Here is a 17,462-nt window from a genome sequence, read left to right as displayed (position 1 = left end):
TGGAAGGAGAGAGAGGCTGCTGGGGAGGCAGCAGGAGAAATCGAATTAGTCTCCCTGCTCTGCCTGCCATAGAGACAGAAATAAAGCATTAATCTTAACCTTAGTCTGCAGGTGACAGAAACACACCCGCACTCAAGTGAAGAGAGGGATGGTGGTGGTGTAGGAAGAGAGGTGGGGGTGGATATGAGAGAGAGTATGCCTTTAGAGGTGGTATATAGAGAGCAGGGGGAGGAGAGGAGTAGATCAGGGGACGAGAGGGAGGAGAGAATGATGGTTATGGAGAGGAGGGGGTAGAGTGGAGAAGTGGGATATCTGCAGGTGACTCTGGGATTCTGCCGCATCGTGTCACACGGACTGAGATCACCAGAAAGACTCCTCTACCCATAACGCCTCAGTCAGTCCTGCATGCCAACCATTCTCTAGTGTCAACCCAATGCAATATGGATTATGGATTTTTCCTAACTGGGCTAATTATAGTGGAGGTCACCAACCTGACTACAGCCAGTCATTGTCAGAGCAGTGAGCTAAATATCAGCACGGCTGTAGACGGCAGGTCTGACTGTCTCGTGTTCCTACTGGGTGTTTACATGATCTGACCGGGGCGCGCTGCACTTCTGTTTTGTCAACAGAGATTATGAAACTGGGGCCGGCTGGCTGGTTGGGCAACAGCCGCCGCTGTCTGTATCGCCTAGCCTCACAACTCCCTCCGCTCGCTCACCAGACAACCACCTCCCCATCCCCCGCCTGCCCGCCCGCCTCCCTGCTTGCCCACTCTCTCGCACCCGAAAAAGAACGAGGAGAGAGACTTTGATCTGACACAGGAAGCCTGAGTCTGTCTCATCTGTCTGCCTCTCCCAGCATTATATTTGACATTTAAGTCATTTAGCAGACAGGTGGGACAACCACATGTCACGGTCATAGTAAGTACATTTCTCCTCAATAAAGTAGGATGTCATTGGGTTGCCAGGACAGAGAAGAGCTTGGACTGGGCTGATTGGGAACTGCCCTACCGTAGTGGTGAAAGGGCCAAGAGACCAGAGGTGGCAGAACGGAGTGCTGAGGTTGGGATGTAAGGTTTGAGCATAGCCTGAAGGTAGGGAGGGACAAATCATCTTGCTGCTCTGTAGGCAAGTACCATGGCCTTGTAGTGGAATGCAAGCTTCAACTGGAAGCCAGTGGAGTGTGTGAAGGAACGGGGTGACATGGAAGAACTTGGAAGGTTGAACAACAGGTGGGCTGCAGAGCTCTGGATAAGTTGCAGGGATTTGATGGGACAAGCGGGGAACCCAGCCAACAGCGAGTTGCAGCAGTCCAGACGGGAGAATACAAGTACCTGGATTAGAACCTGCGTCACTTCCTGTGTGAGGTAGGGTCGTACTCTACGGATGTTGTAAAGCATGAACCTGCAGGAGTGAGTCACTGCTTTGATGTTTTGCAGGAAACGACAGGGTGTTTGTTGTCCAGGGTCACGCTAAGGTTCTTTGCACTCTGGGAGGGGGGCACCGTGGAGTTGTCAACCGCAATGGAGAGGTCTTTGAGTGGCCAGAGGCCTTTCCCGAGAGGAAGAGCAGCTCTATCTGGTCAAATTTAAGCTTGAGGTGGTGTGCCGACATCCACGCTGAGACATCTGCCAGGCACGCAGAGGGACCGCAGCCGGTGGTCAGGGATGAGTTGATGAGGGAAGTGAGGAATGGGAGAACGTCTCCAGAGATGGTCTGGGGGAAGGGAGGAGGGGATGGGGTCGGATGTCGTCAGCCTTCTTCTCAAAGTGGTTGACAAAGTCGTCCACGGGGAGGGGGAAAGGTGGAGGATTAAGGAAGGAGGAGAAGGTGGGAAAAGAGTTTCCTAGGCTTAGAGGCAGAAGCTTGAGTGAAGGAATCTGGCTTTAGCAGCGGATATAGGTGAAGGTAGAGAGGAAGAGGTGAAAGGATGATAGGTCCTCCGGAAGTTTAGTTTAGCAGAAGGGAGCGAAGGTAGAAGAGGAGCACAAAGATTGCAAAACCGCATTACCATCTTGGTAGGGGTTAAGTAGCTAGGGTTGGAGGAAAGGGAGACAGAAAAGGAAACAAATGAGTAATCAGAAACCCGGATGGAGGTTGCAGTGAGATTAGTAGGAGTACAGACTCTAGTTAAGATGAGGTCAAGTGTATTGTCTGCCTTGTGAGTTATAAGGGGACTAGGAAAGTGTGAGGTCAACTGTGGCAAGGTAGTGGAAGGAGAGAGTCAGAAAGAAATTAATCGAGGGCAGACGTCAGCAGGTTGAAGTCGCCAAGTACGAAGAGTGGTGAGCCATCTTCAGGAAATGATCTTATCGAGGTGTCAATTTCTCTAAGGGCACCTTGGTGGGCGATAGATGACAATGTGAGTGGCTTGAGTTGGAACAGTGACAGCATGGAATTCAAATGAGGAGATGGACAGGTGAGAGAGGGAGAAAAGAGAATCTCAGTTTAGGAGGAATTAGAACCAGATGCTCTCGGACTATGAGAGAAAAAGTAATCGGATGAAGAGAGAGCAGCTGGAGTAGCAGTGTGCTCCAGGGTGATCCATGTCTCCGTCAGGGCCAAAAAGTCAAGGGATTGAAGGGTAGCATAGGCTGAGATGAACTTGCAGTTCTTGCCTGTAGATCGGCAGTTCCAAACGCTACCGGGGACCAGGAATTCCACAGGGAGAGGCACGAACAGTTATAGAAAACATACACATGCACTATAAATGCAAAAGAATGTGGATAACCCTGGAGATTGCTCGATTCCGTTACAAAAAACTTTTTAGTACAGATATACCACATTGGGGAATCGCGTCACAGAGATTAGTCAAATGCTGTTGAAACATCAACGTAGACGGGCCAAAGAGAATTCTCCATACATAGTCTATAGTTTATTTTCATGAACTAGTATTTGTTTTCTGCCTCAGTTTGTTGCACCAGCCTGTCTGTCTCTGCTCAATAACCCTTTTTAGACATTTGTTTGTTTGTTGTTTGTTGAGTTTTTCTCTAGTATGACTCATGTTATCGTGGGAGGCTTTTTCTTCTCAATTTTTTTTCTCCGTTTTGAGTCAGAGAACTGAGATAGACTCTCTCTCTCTCTCTCTCATTTATGTCTGCCCCTCTTGAGTGTGTTGTGCATTTCACTTGTGTTAGTTGAGGTGTAACTGAAGTTGTTGTGTTACCTTACACGCACGCGTGCGCGCACACACACACACACACACACACACACACAAAGCTAGTGTTACGGATCTGTTTGAGTGGAAAGTGAGAGAATGTTCCTCAGTACAAAGTCTTCATTGCAAAGTGATATAACATGGGTTGGGTAAACAGTAACACATTTTGGCTCCCATACACAGACACATGATCAAGGTACAGTCAGACCTACCTGTGCACCCGACTCTATCTCGTGTCACTGTTCCTCAGTCTCTCTCCCTTCACTCTCCTCTGCCCGTCTTTCTCTTGATCCTCTCTATTCTCTCCTTCTCTATATCATCCCCTCTACCTAATGCCGTCCCTCACTCTACCCCTCTGTCTTTATCCTCCTTTCCTCCCTTCCCCTCTCACTTCCTGCCTCCCTCCCTCTCTTACTCCCCCTCTCCTTCCTGTGCCTGCCTAGCGTCATGCCTGAAAACAGCTGCCTAATGGCTCTCAAAGACACAAACATCATCAGTCATAAGAGAGCTGCTCGTTTTGGACCCATCCTCCATCTTAAATCGTTCATGCTTATTTTCTCAACACACACACACACACACACACACACACACACACACACACACACACACACACACACACACGGCCGTGCTATTACCATGTTGGCTGCATCTTCAATACTCGCCCCGGACAACATGTCTGCCTCTCTCTTTCTCTCTCTCTCTCTCTCTCTCTCTCTCTCTCTCTCTCTCTCTCAATCTGCAAATGCCATCTCTAAACTGTATCAATAACCTATCAGTGTACTGCTACTGTAAATCAATATATTCCATGCCATATCTCACATTGTTTAGGGGGTAGATCAGCTTAAATATTGAAGACAGATTGTGGTTTCTATCAATGTAATTGTCTGCATCATTTCCAATCCCCCATATGTAAGTGTTTGTAAATATACAGTAGCTCCATGTAAATGTTGCAATTTTTCGTCCATTCCTGAACCTGTGACCAAAAACAAGCTACATATGGGCAGTATCAAAACAAGTGATCTAATCAAATCAAATCAAATTGTATTTGTCACATGCACCTTACAGCAAAATTCTTACTTACAAGCCCTTAACCAACAATGCAGTTTTAAGAAAGATAGCTAAAAAATAAGAAATTAAAGTAACAAAGAATTAAAGAGCAGGAATAAAATAACAATAGCAAGGCTATATATAGGGGTTACCTGTACAGAGTCGACTGGTTAGCATACATGTGGGTAGAGTTATTAAAGTGACTTATGCATGGATAATAACAGAGAATAGCAATGCAAGTAGTTCAGTAGTCTTGTGACTTGGGGGTAGAAGCTGTTTAGAAGCCTCTTGGACCTAGACTTTGCGCTCCAGTACCGCTTGCCGTGCGGTAACAGAAAGAACAGTCTATGACTAGATTGGCTGGAGTCTGTGACAAATTTTCGGGACTTCCTCTGACACCACCTGGTATAGAGGTCCTGGATGGCAGGAAGCTTGGCCCCGGTGATGTACTGGGCCGTATGCACTACCCTCTGTAGTGCCTTGCGGTTGGATGCCGAGCAGTTGCCATACCAGGCAGTGATGCAACCCATCAGGATGCTCTCGAAGGTGCAGCTGTAGAATCTTTTTATGATCTGAGGACTCATGCCAAATCTTTTCAGTCTCCTGAGGGGGAATAGGTTTGGTTGTCCCCTCTTCACAACTGTCTTGGTGTGCTTGGACCATGTTAGTTTGTTGGTGATGTGGATGCCAAGGAACTTGAAGCTCTCAACCTGCTCCACTACAGCCCCGTCAATGAGAATGGGGCGTGCTCGGTCCTCCTTTTCCTGTAGTCCACAATCATCTCCTTTGTCTTGATCACATTGAGAAAGAGGTTGTTGTCCTTGCACCACACGGCCAGGTCTCTGACCTCCTCCCTATATGCTGTTTCATCGTTGTCGGTGATCAGGCCTACCACTGTTGTGTCATCAGCAAACTCAAGGTTTTTTCTTTATTTGTACTATTTTCTACATTGTAGAATAATAGTGAAGGCATCAAAACTACAAAATAACACATGGAATCATGTAGTAACCAAAAAAGTGTTAAACAAATCAAATGTAGTCACCGTTTGCCTTGATGACAGCTTTGCACACTCATTTCAATTAACAGGTGTTCCTTGTTCAAAGATCATTTGTGGAGTTTATTTCTTGATGTGTTTGAGCCAATCAGTTGTGTTGTGACGAGGTAGGGGTGACATACAGAATATAGCTCTGTTTGGTAAAAGATCAAGTTCATATTTAGTTCAAATGAGCAAAGAGAAACAACAGTCCCATCCTTACTTTAAGACATGAAGGTCAGTCAATCTGGAAAATGTTAAGAATTTTGAAAGTTTCTTAAAGTGCAGCTGCAAAAAGCATGAAGTGCTATGATGTAACTGGCTCTTATGAGGACCGCCACAGGAAAGGGAGACCCAGAGTTCCCTCTGTTGCAAAGGAGAAGTTCATTACTGCACCTCAGATTACAGCCCAAATAAATGCTTCACAGAGTTCAAGTAACATGACACATCTCAACATCAACTGTTCAGAGGAGACTGCATGAATCAGGCCTTCATGGTCGAATTGCTGCAATGAAACCACTACTAAAGGACACCAGTAAGAAGAAGAGACTTGCTTGGAACAAGAAACACAAGCAATGGACATTAGACTGGTGGAAATCTGTCCTTTGGTGTGATGAGTCCAAATTTGCTATTTTTGGTTCCAAACGCTGTATTTTTGTGATACGCAGATTAGGTGAATGGATGATCTCTGCATGTGTGGTTCCCACCATGAAGCATGGAGGAGGAGGTGTGATGGTGCTTTGCTGGCGACACTCAGTGATTTATTTAAAGTTCAAGGCACACTTTACCGGCATGGCTACCACAGCATTCTGCAGCGATACACCATCGATACACCATCGATACACCATCCATGCTGTATCACAACCGGACGTGATTGGAGTCCCATAGGGCGGCGCACAGTTGGCTCAGCTTCGCCCGGGTTTGGCCGGTGTAGGCCATCATTGTAAATAAGAATTTATTCTTAAGTGACTTGCATAGTTAAATAAAGGTTAAATACAAAAATAAAAACATCCCATCTGGTTTGCACTTAGTGGGACTATCATTTTTTCAACAGGACAATAACCCAACACAGCTCTAGGCTTTGTAAGGGCTATTTGACCAAGAAGGAGTGATGGAGTGCTGCATCAGATGACCTGGCCTCCACAATCACCCAACCTCAACCCAATTGAGATGGTTTGGGATGAGTTGGACCGCAGAGTGAAGGAAAAGCAGCCAACAAGTGCTCAGCATATGTGGGAACTCCTTCAAGACTGTTGGAAAAGCATTCCAAGTGAAGCTGGTTGAGAGAATGCCAAAGCTGTCATCAAGCCAAAGGGTGGCTACTTTGAAGAATCCAAAATATAAAATATATTTTGAATTGTTTAACACTTTTTTGGTTACTACATGATTCCTGTGTTATTTCATAGTTGTGATGTCTTCACTATTATTCTACAATGTAGAAAATAGTACAAATAAAGAAAAACCCTTGAATGAATAGGTGTGTCCAAGCTTTTGACTGGTATTATATATAACATTTTATTGGTTGCAATAATTTTGTATAGTCCTTTAAATTGAAAAACGAGTTGGGTGTACCATGGAGTTGACGGACAAGTTCCTTTCCACTTGCCTCCTCAATTTTTGCTACAATCAGATGGCTGTAATTTTGGATAGAGCAAACATTTCCATATATTTCTGTTAGCTGCATGTGTGACAACTCCACCAGTCCTATTTATGATATAATTTACAAAGATTCTACTTCTTTTTTTTCTTTTTTCTTCACAAAATATTTTTATATCAATAAGTATATTTGAGTTTAACCATCATTTTTGTTATAATATTTGTTCTCTCGTTTCTGGTGGGTTAAACTGAAATTGCAACCAGCTTTCTGTTGCTTGTTTTAAAAATAGCAATATTTTAGAGATGATTTCATTTTTATATAACTGAAAGTGAGAGGTTGTAATCTGAATGAAGGGAAAAGGGCCATTCTTGAACACCTGGTGAGCCATTATTACTAATATGCTAGAGAACCAGTTCAGATTTAAGTATATTTTTTTGTATGACTGAAGCCTTTAGTGAGAGGTCCAATGCTTTAATATTTCATTTCTGCTCTCTGAATTCATATTCATTATATAACTGGGTCGGTTTAATTTTGTTTGGCTTGCCGTTCGAAAAAAAATCTAGTATTTTTTTTGTTCACATAATTTGAAAAAAACAACAAGTCGTTCGGTGTAGGCAGGGCCATAAGTAAATAGGTCAACAGGGATATGACTAAATAATTAATCAGGGTGATTTTTCCACAAATAGACAGGTGTTGTCTATCCATGGTAGCAAAATCTTATTTGATTTGGCAAACTTTCAATAAAATGTGTTGCAGTGAGATCCTTTCTTCCAGGATATGAATACCGAGTATGTCCACATCACTCTCGGCACATTTCAATGGCCATAATACATATCGTGTTTTACTCCTGTTTCTGAGAAGTAGACATTATTTACTATTTTACACCTAGGGTTACTGTACATAACTTTAACCCATTTGTATAAGAGATCCTCCAAAATTATAATAGTCCAGACATTTTTATATAAATTCAAGTTGTACTTTGACTTTGACTTTTATCAAAGGCCTTTTCAAAGTCAGCTATGAATACCAGGCCTGGTTTCCCAGATTTTTCATAGTGTTTTCTTTTTTCCAATACTTGTTTAAATTGTTTTTTATTTTTTCCAATACTTGTTTAAATTATCTGGAATTGTGAATTAGATAATTATAAGTGAAATAATCCGTCTGTAAACAATTGTTGGAAGAATTACTTGTGTTATGCACAAAGTAGATGTCCTAACCGACTTGTTAACAAGACATTTGTGGAGTGGATGAAAAGAGTTTTAATGATTCCATCCCAAGTGTATGTAAACTTCAACTTCAACTGTGTATATATAATATTTATTATTATAATAAATATTTTTTATATTTTTTTCTTCACATTTTCAACCAGTACAATGATATTTTCCAATGGGGCTATACATTTGGGTGAGGTTTCTTTCTCGCCTGAGTAGCCTCGTTTCGCTGCCAAAAATAAAATGAAACCATCTAGTGTTCAGCGAAATAACAACAAATTGTCAAATACAGGTAGCCTAGTCAAATAATTAACATCCAATCACATTAACCGTTGCGCTCTCGCGGAAATTCCACTAACGGTCCGTATGTAGCCAAACGTAGCTGCCGCTCATGTTGGTATCTGTACTGATGGCGCAAAAGCCATGACAGGGAGACATAGTGGAGTGGATACTCGCATGCGAGCAGTTGCTCCCGATGCCACTTGGCTACACTGCAGCATCCACCGAGAGGCTCTTGCTGCCAAGGGAATTCCTGACAACTGGAAAGACATTTTGGACACTACATTGAAAATGGTTAACTTTGTCAAAGCAAGGCCCCTGAATTCTCGTATATTTTCTGCACTATGCAATGATATGGGCATGTAGCGCTTTTACAACATACGAAGTGCGCTGGTTATCAAGGGGCAAAGTATTTTTTAAATTGAGAGACCAGCTTAAAGTTTCCTTTACTGACTATAATTTTCACTTGTCTGACCTATTGCATGATGACGAGTTTCTCACACGACTGGCCTATCTGGGTGATGTTTTTTCTCCCCTGAATGATCTGAATCTAGGATTACAGGGACCCCCTGCAAGTATATTCTATGTGCGGGACAAAATTGAGGCTACGATTAAGAAGTTGGAGCTCTTCTCTGTCTGCATTAACAGGACAACACACAGGTCTTTCCATCATTGTCTGATTTTTTTTGTGTGCAAATGACCTCAAGCCACTGCCAGATTTCTGGATTGGGTTGCGCTCAGAGTATCCTGGCTTGGCAAATCGCGCTGTTAAGACCCTGGTGCCCTTTGCAACAATGTATCCATGTGAGATTGGATTCTCAGCCCTCACTAGCATGAATACTAAATACAGGCACAAACTGTGTTTTGAAAATAATAATAAATCATTTTGTATCCAAGATGGCGTAGCAGTGCAGACGTTGTTTGTCTTTCTCCTGTGTACATTTTTTTTTTTTTTTTTTTGTATATATTTAAATATATTTTCAATCTCTTTTTCCATTTTTAAATTAAATATACCTTCCGGCAACCGACCTCACCCAACCGACCTCACTCACTGTCATACGGATCTGCTATTTTTAGACCTTATAGCCAGAACCTCCATCAGAAGCTAGCCATCAGAAGCTAACCAGCTAATTAGCTACTAGCTATTTAGTCATTGTTAGCCACTGCTAGCGGCCTTTACCTTTTGCACAGACGCCAGCCGCTTTTAGCCTGGATAATTACTTGCCAGCTTGCCAGTATCGGACTCTATTTCTCCACTACAACACCGGATTCCTGCCGTAAGCCCTGGACCATTACTCCTGATCATCCCAGCTAGCTGGCTGCCACCAAGTGGCCCAGCCCCGAAGTTAGCGTTGAGCCATGCTCACCTCCCGGCCTGCTCAGTGGACCCTATTATCACTCAGCTACACAGCTGATGCCTCCCGGATTCTTCACTAACACGACTAGAATCCACTACACTACCGGATTCTTGCCGTAAGCTCTGGACCTTTGCATCGGATCATCGCTGCTAGCTAGCTGCTACCGAGTGGCTATAGTGGCTAACGCCCTTGTCCCAAAGCAAGCACCAGTTAGCCGCAAGCCAGGCTCATCTCCCGGCTAGCAAACAAAATTACTCAAGCTACACTACCTCTTTTGCCAACTGGCCTGGAACCTTTGTCGACACGGAGCCCCGCCGTTCCATCACGACTGGTCTGCTGACGTAATTCCATCCATTGTGCCCTCAACCGGCCTTTACCAGACGTCGGCGCAGGCGCTTCTACTAGTCCCGCCTGCTAACTTTTTTTTTTGAACTCCATGTCTCCCGCTTGCTAGCGTAGTAAAGACTACCTAGCGGCTTCCCTGTTTCATCTATTGCTGTTCACTGGACCCTATGATCACTTGGCTACTTGGCTGATGCCTGCTGGACTGTTCATTAGCTAACTCTCACAATCAACACCTGTGATTGCTTTATGCCTAGCTTTATGTCTCTCTCTAATGTCAATATGCCTTGTATTCTGTTGTTTAGGATATTTATCATTGTTTTAGTTCACTGCAGAGCCCCTAGTCCCACTCAACATGCCTCAGATAACTCTTTTGTCCCACCTCCCACACATGCGGTGACCTCACACTGCATAACTAGTGCGTCCAGAGATGCAACCTCTCTTATCGTCACTCAATGCCTAGGTTTACATCCACTGTACCCGTACCCTACCATACCCCTGTCTGTACATTATGCCCTGAATCTATCCTACCATGCCCAGAAATCTGCTCCTTTTATTATCTGTCCCAAACGCACTTGACGACCAGTTTTGATAGCCTTTCGCCGTACCCTCATCCTACTACTCCTCTGTTCCTCAGGTGATGTGGAGGTTAACCCAGGCCCTGCGTGTCCCCTGGTGCTCTCATTTGTTGACTTCTGTAACCGTAAAAGGGTGGTTTTCTTTACGGTTCCGTTGAGGTACTCAAAACCGTATTATAATCTCCCACCATAATAATTGAGTCATGTAAACTCAATAAATTATTATATATTTTCATCATTTGGATATAGATTAATAAGCCAAATGTATTTATAGTCCAATAGCATATTTAAAAGGATCCTCCTTCCTTGTGGATCTGTTTCAACAGTTTACAAATTTGGATAAAAAGTATTGTTAATTAATATATCATCACCTGTTTTGGGATTCTTTGCCCATGGGAGAAATATATTTCACCCCCACTCCCCATCATTTTCCCATACAACTTTGTCTACAGGTGTAGAATGAGTTTCCTGTAAACAAAATATATATTATATTCCTTCTCTTTTAGCCAGGTAAAGACTGATTGTCTTTTCTTATCTGTAGTCAAGATTTAAGACTGTGATTTCTTATCTGCTAAGCCACTACAATTCTAACTAGCTATATTTATTTCACCACTTATCATAAGTTTTTGTCACGCCCTGGTCAAAATATATTATGTTTATCTTCATTTATTGGGTCAGGCCAGGATGTGACATGGGTTTATTGTGGTGTGTTTCGTCTTGGGGTTTTGTGGGGTGTATAGCGTAGTCTATGGCTGCCTGAGGCGGTTCTCAATCAGAGTCAGGTGATTATCGTTGTCTCTGATTGGGAACCATATTTAGGCAGCCATATTCTTTGAGTGTTTCGTGGGTGATTGTTCCTGTCTCTGTGTCTACACCAGATAGGACTGTTTAGGGTTTTCACATTTCTTGTTTTTTTTTGTAGTCAGTTGTTTTTGTGTACTTTACGTAGTAAAAAGAACCATGGACACTTACCATGCCGCATATTGGTCCTCTGATCCTTCTCGCCTCTCCTCTTCGGAAGAAGAGGAGGAAATCCCTTACAGTTTTGATTATACTTATCAAAGTAAATGTTTGTCAACTTTCTATTAAGAAGTACCATGATAATTGAGCGTCCATATAGCCGTGCCATATTTACACTGTTAAGCATACTGTGGCTGCAACTAAGTAAACCTCTACTTGTCCTCTAATATTCCACCTGCTGAAACCTCCCCCTCATCCCAAGTTGGGTTGTCATCCCAGTGACTGGCTGACCATCCCTGTACACAGGGATCCTAGCGTCTTTAACCCTTTGACGCATACCAACACACGGGTGTGATCATTCTATAGTGGTCCCTGCAGCATAACCTCAAGCCGGTGTGATTAGAACGCTTATTTGGAACGTCCAGTTTCGATTGACACAACAGTCAACGTTTGAGCTGGAAACACAGAAACATTTTGCACAGACACAATCCTTCGAACTTTACGTCCTGAATGTGACCAGTTTGTTTATGTATGCAATGTTCAGACATTCACAGAAGTGGCGACAGCATAACACAATCATCCAAACCGGAAAATGTAGGCTACAATATTCCTAGCGCTAACTGAGGAAAGATTTGACCTAAAACAAGCAGTCAAATTTATCTGGGGGGAATAGTTTGTGCTAGACTGGGCAAATGTCTGCATACTTTAATCTGGGGAGGTGTTTGGGCTTTCATCGAAGAGATAAGCTTGTCCGGTTCAGTAAATCCTCAAACATAAATTGTCCGCAACAGTGAAATGGGCTCGTTCATTGTGAATTCACGAGGAGGTGGAACACACCTCCATTCAAATTGTTGTAAGAAAAAAAACGTTGTTAGAAAATAATTTCAAATTGACAGCGCAGGTTAACTGTCCTGTTGCGTAACAATCACATTTTGGAACAGTGAAGGCATTCTGACAGCATGCACTTAAAAAACTCACTCTGGGGCCATTAGAGATATTTGGAACTTACATGTGAAAAGGTTAAGAGATAGGGGCCCATCCTTTAAAAAGAGCACATGTGTCACCTACAGTACAGAACCAGCTCCGCTGTCACGTTCTGACCTTAGTTCCTTTGTTATGTCTTTGTTTCAGTATGGTCAGGGCGTGAATTGGGTGGGTTGTCTATGTTAGTTTTTCTATGATTTGCTATTTCTGTGTTTGGCCTGGTATGGTTCTCAATCAGAGGCAGCTGTCAATCATTGTCCCTGATTGAGAACCATATTTAGGGCCATATTTAGAGCCTCTATTCTATTGTTTCGTGGGTGATTGTTTTCTGCACCAGCCAGAACTGGTTTCAGTTGTTTCTCTTTGTTATTTTTGTTATTTCCGTGTTCATTTTAATAAATACATACATCTGCAGCAAACATAATTTCTAATGTTTTGACCTCGGTTGTACTGCATCATTATTAAAAAAACATTATTGAAAAATATCTATACATATAAAAATCTTGCATATCTTAATTTCTTCCCACAATTGACGATTAATGTGCATAATAATATAAGCACTTCTACGAAGGATCGTTACCTATAACAAGGACTGGCAGTAGGAATTCATAGATTTTGTCAACAGATGTGGGATGCATACACTCGACTCACCCCACCCCTCTCAAACAAACAGCTCTGCCCATTACTCCACTTCCACCTATAGATCGACCTACAGATTTAATTAACCAATATCTAGTCCTAGCTAATGGAGCTCCGATAAACCCCTTCCCCCAACACCCACACACGCTGGTCCTCTGTTGTGACCCATCTTCCCAAGCACCTCTGTGTGTCAGGCCTTTTGATTATTCTGTGAAGGCAGGGCCACAATAATAACTCCCTTCTCATTGGTTACTGCAGCCAGTATTTTCAGCACTGCCACCCCCTGGGTGGGGTATTCCACCAGAATTCCAACCGGCTAGGTACGAGGTCGTCAAGGTTCTCATTAGATGCTTTGAGAACATCCTTGTATATTATGCTCAGCCATCCGGGGCTTTGGCTTCTGGACCTACCCTGCCAGGCAGGCTCAAATTATTGACTGGACGATACGGCTTTAGTGGGTCTCTGACCACCTTCATCTTTCTGTCATGGCTGCGTAGGCTAGTTGCAAGTAGGCCTATAAAACAAAACTTCTCCTTAGTGGGTGGGTCGCTCAGGTTGGTGTCTAGGATGTAGGGTTGGCACCATTCCATCATGATAGGACAAAAATAAACCGACTATATATTTTTATTTGAAAATGTATATCCCATATCTGCGCAAAAGCAACCATTTTCCTTTCTCATTCCCTTAACTCATCACACTTCTAATCACAAAAAACACACAGGCACCCCATCTTCCTACACACCCGCACTCCCCTCACATATACACCCTTGCATACTCACATACTGTGCCTTTTATGTCCTCTGTCGTGTTTTTATTTCTACCTTGTTGATTCCTGCCAAATTTCGGGCCTTGGGTACTTTTGTGTTTCAGTTCCTTGTATTTGGGGATTTATTATTTCATGTCCTATTTTTTATCTATTTATAAATACTATACATAAAAAATGTAATACAAATTATTTAGTTGTGTTTTGATTTTTGGGAGTGGCAAATGGAAGTAAGCAGAATATTAATTGAAAAAAGAAAAATCAGAGTTTAACCTTGGACACTCATGGCCCACATGCCAGTAACTACAGTAGGAGCATGTGGAATGGATGAACGACAGACACAGGAAATATGGAGGGAGGCTCACTCGGAGAGCGAGGTGGACGACAACTTCATCAACGTTTACTTACACTCATTGTAGCTCTCTGGATTCGTGGCCTGTTTCTCCCAAAATCGCCCTCCCCTTCCCATCCCACCCTCTCTTCCCCCCTGTACCATACCCAGTAACCACCACAGCCCCCATGCTTCCCAGTGTGCCACCAGGCCCCAGTGTCTTTGGTGTGTAATTGACTTTACTCCCTGCACTGCTCTGGAAGAGCGGGTGGATGGGTGTCTCACGCCACACTGGAGGTGACCCATTTCCCTGGGGCATTCAGCAGCCCTCCTAATCAGTCATCCTCTAGGGCCGCCTCATTCACTGTAATTAGAACGCTGGAGCCATTTCTCTCTCTCCCCTTTCTCTCTCTTTCTCACTCTCGGTCTCTTTCTCTCTCTCTTTGAGAACTCTATCAATATGCAGGCAGGCATGATCAGGATTGATGGAAGAGGGCTTCAGTTAAACCCTTCCTTTAGCTCTAGTTCTAAGCGCCTCCTCTGAGCTCTCCACCGCCTCTCTTTAATCCCTCCCCCTTTCCTCTCCACCTCCCAGACAGACAGACAGATAGGAAAGCAGGTAGGAGAAGGGAAGGGTTGACTGGACTGGGATGATAGATTGAAGGAAACACGCATGGGAGGGAGGGAGGGAGAGAGAGGAAGAGACCGAGGGTGGGACTGAGTGAGCGTGTTCTAAACAAAGCTGCTTGTGAAATCCTCAGAGTGAAACATTTTTTTGCCACATAATCACGTGTTTCCCTACATACAGAGCTACAGTATGACGCTTCCCAATTAAGGTCAATGTTGTTGTCTGGAGTGGAAACCAATATAGTACTGAGGGAGGAGCATCACACCACCTTCCAACGTCATGGAGCTCCATTGGCTGATTTTCCATTTGATTGATTTCACATTTAGACATGTTCATTTAGGTCAGAGATGGGCAACTGGCTGGTTGGGTGGTTGTTTCCCGCAAGGTGCGATTTTGAAATTTGATTGTGCATCATCAGTTTTTCTCTTATGTCAGTCGCTGATAGTCACTCAATTAGCCCATGTCAGCTAAAGTGTTTTAGATTGGTAAGTTAGTTTAGCGGCCCGCTATCTAAACTTGTAGTAGGCTTAATCGTGGAAATACCGACCGGGGGCCCACATTGATTTTGTTAGTCACTCTCACTCAGATATCATATTTAAAACTGGAGAAAATGTCTCTCCGCCCTATGACAAAATGTGTAGAATTGCAGGAAATGAACAACGACAAAAATATGTCTCTCCGCTGTCAAGAGGGGGGTTGCTCAAATGTTTTGCTGGCAAGGTGGGCGGTTATGGATGTGGGTACGCAGACCCGCAAGCCACTGCGGCCCCTAATTATAAGTTCAGCCATTTCTTTATGTGGCCTCCACCCCCATAAAAGTTGTCCATCCCTGATTTAAGTGATGTTGTCAGACCAGCGGGCATGATCGAATGAATAGACAGGGTAGAACGTTTGTTCACAAGCCATTTAGGTGGGCTATCTTTTAGAACGTTACAGTGCACTATTTGGCACAGCTGGGATGACGAGGCAATGAACACACTCTTTTCTTTTCTTTTTTGTCATGCCAATCGAATGTCCTTTGAAAATATTGAAATTGAAATCCAACTGATTGATAAAGATTACTCCTAAGAAATATTACAAACAATATCTGTAAAACAAATGGATAGAATTATACAGTAGAATGGCAACACTGTTCCTTTCCGTCTGGTGGCTTGCTTTTCTATTCAGTAGAGGCTTCATGCATGTCGGTCAGAGGGTATCCATGTAATCAATGGAATAAAAACGATGCACTTGCTGGGAAGGTTAAAAAGGGCACTGGAGTGTGGTTCTCCTCCTGATCGTGCACTGCATCCCTCCTTTTCTTCTCTCGCTCTCTCTCTCTCTCCTCCATCTCCCTTCCACGCCATCTCTCACTCTCTTCCCTCCTCTCCCTCTTGCTCCCTCCCCCTTCACTACACTTTTCCGTCTCCCCTCTCTGCTTCCATCTCTCCTCTACTCTGTTTCCACTGCTCGGGACTCCCTAAAAACACACCGCTCCGACCACAAGTGACTTTTTGTAGCCTTAACCTAATACTCCTGACCTGCTGTATCGAAGCGGTGTATTTGTAGGGGATCGCCACTGATCTCACTCTCTATCCTCTTGCTCTCATCCTGCCCCCCCCCCATGTCCCCTCCCTTTCTCTGTCTCTCACCTCATTCACTCCCCCTCCTTTTGCATTCTCTCCCTCTGCCCCCTCTTCCTCTCTCTCTCTCTCTCTCTCTCTTTCCCTCCCTCCTACCTTTCTCCAGCGTCACTGGTAAATAAATGGACCAATCAGCGTGGACTTCATGCTGCCAGCTTCTCCTTTCCTCCCTTCTCTTCCTCAACCCTCCTCGCCCGTCTCCACCTTAGACAGCCTACATTCCTGTAGACCGAGTGAGATGCATTGTAGGAGACAGACTGCTGTCTAACAGGGTTAGTCGTGTAGCGTGTCTTACTGTCAGAGACACTGCTAATCCTTGTGTGTCTGCGTGTGTGCGCGAGTTCATACACACACTCTACCCTGAGAGGAGGAGGCAGACGATGCGATATAGATTTTTCATATTGTGCCAATAGCGTGATTTGCATAAGAGTACCCTGGAGGTTGGATATTTAGCATAAAGCTTCTCCTACACGTCTGTGTGTGTCTCCCTCTGAGTTTGAGTATTATCCACAGCCATAAGATTAGATGTGTTTATATATGGAGGTTTCCACACCTTCTCATTTCTTCCCCACCCAGTTACATTAACAACATCTTATTGACCATCCCTCCCATTATCTGACCTGTGGCTAAGCGTGTGTGTTTGTCCTGTCCCTGTCAGGTGCTGATATGTGTACACGATGAGTGGACTGGGGGACAACTCCATGGAGCCTTTGAGCTCGGAAAACCGAAAACGCAAGCTCTCCACCTGCGACACGCCCAGTCTGGGGTGAGTAGGGGGCTGGCGTGAGGCCATGCGATGGGGGTATTTGGGGATTTTCTTCTTTTTTTAATGTAAAAAAAAAAACATTTTTGTTCATACATTTTATGAATCAACTTCCAAATTTACATTAAAACAGGGTGTATAGTCTTTTTAATGTAGCCTACTGTAAGTCAA

At 43.8% G+C, this 17,462-nt stretch overlaps 1 protein-coding gene across 1 annotated transcript in view; it reads left to right on the top strand.

The window, feature by feature from the left end:
- The window catches only part of LOC135504635 (nuclear receptor coactivator 3-like), a 123,830-nt gene that overhangs the window by 81,877 nt on the left and 24,491 nt on the right, over positions 1–17,462 (top strand). The window contains 1 exon segment of the mRNA XM_064923370.1: positions 17,187–17,294. Coding sequence (XP_064779442.1) covers positions 17,206–17,294 — 89 coding nt within the window. The 5' untranslated portion in view covers positions 17,187–17,205.

This window comes from Oncorhynchus masou, chromosome 18, assembly GCF_036934945.1.
Source record: "Oncorhynchus masou masou isolate Uvic2021 chromosome 18, UVic_Omas_1.1, whole genome shotgun sequence".
Lineage (NCBI taxonomy): Eukaryota > Metazoa > Chordata > Actinopteri > Salmoniformes > Salmonidae > Oncorhynchus > Oncorhynchus masou.
The sequence above is the reverse complement of the archived record's forward strand: the minus strand, read 5'-3'. Positions and strand labels throughout refer to the sequence as shown.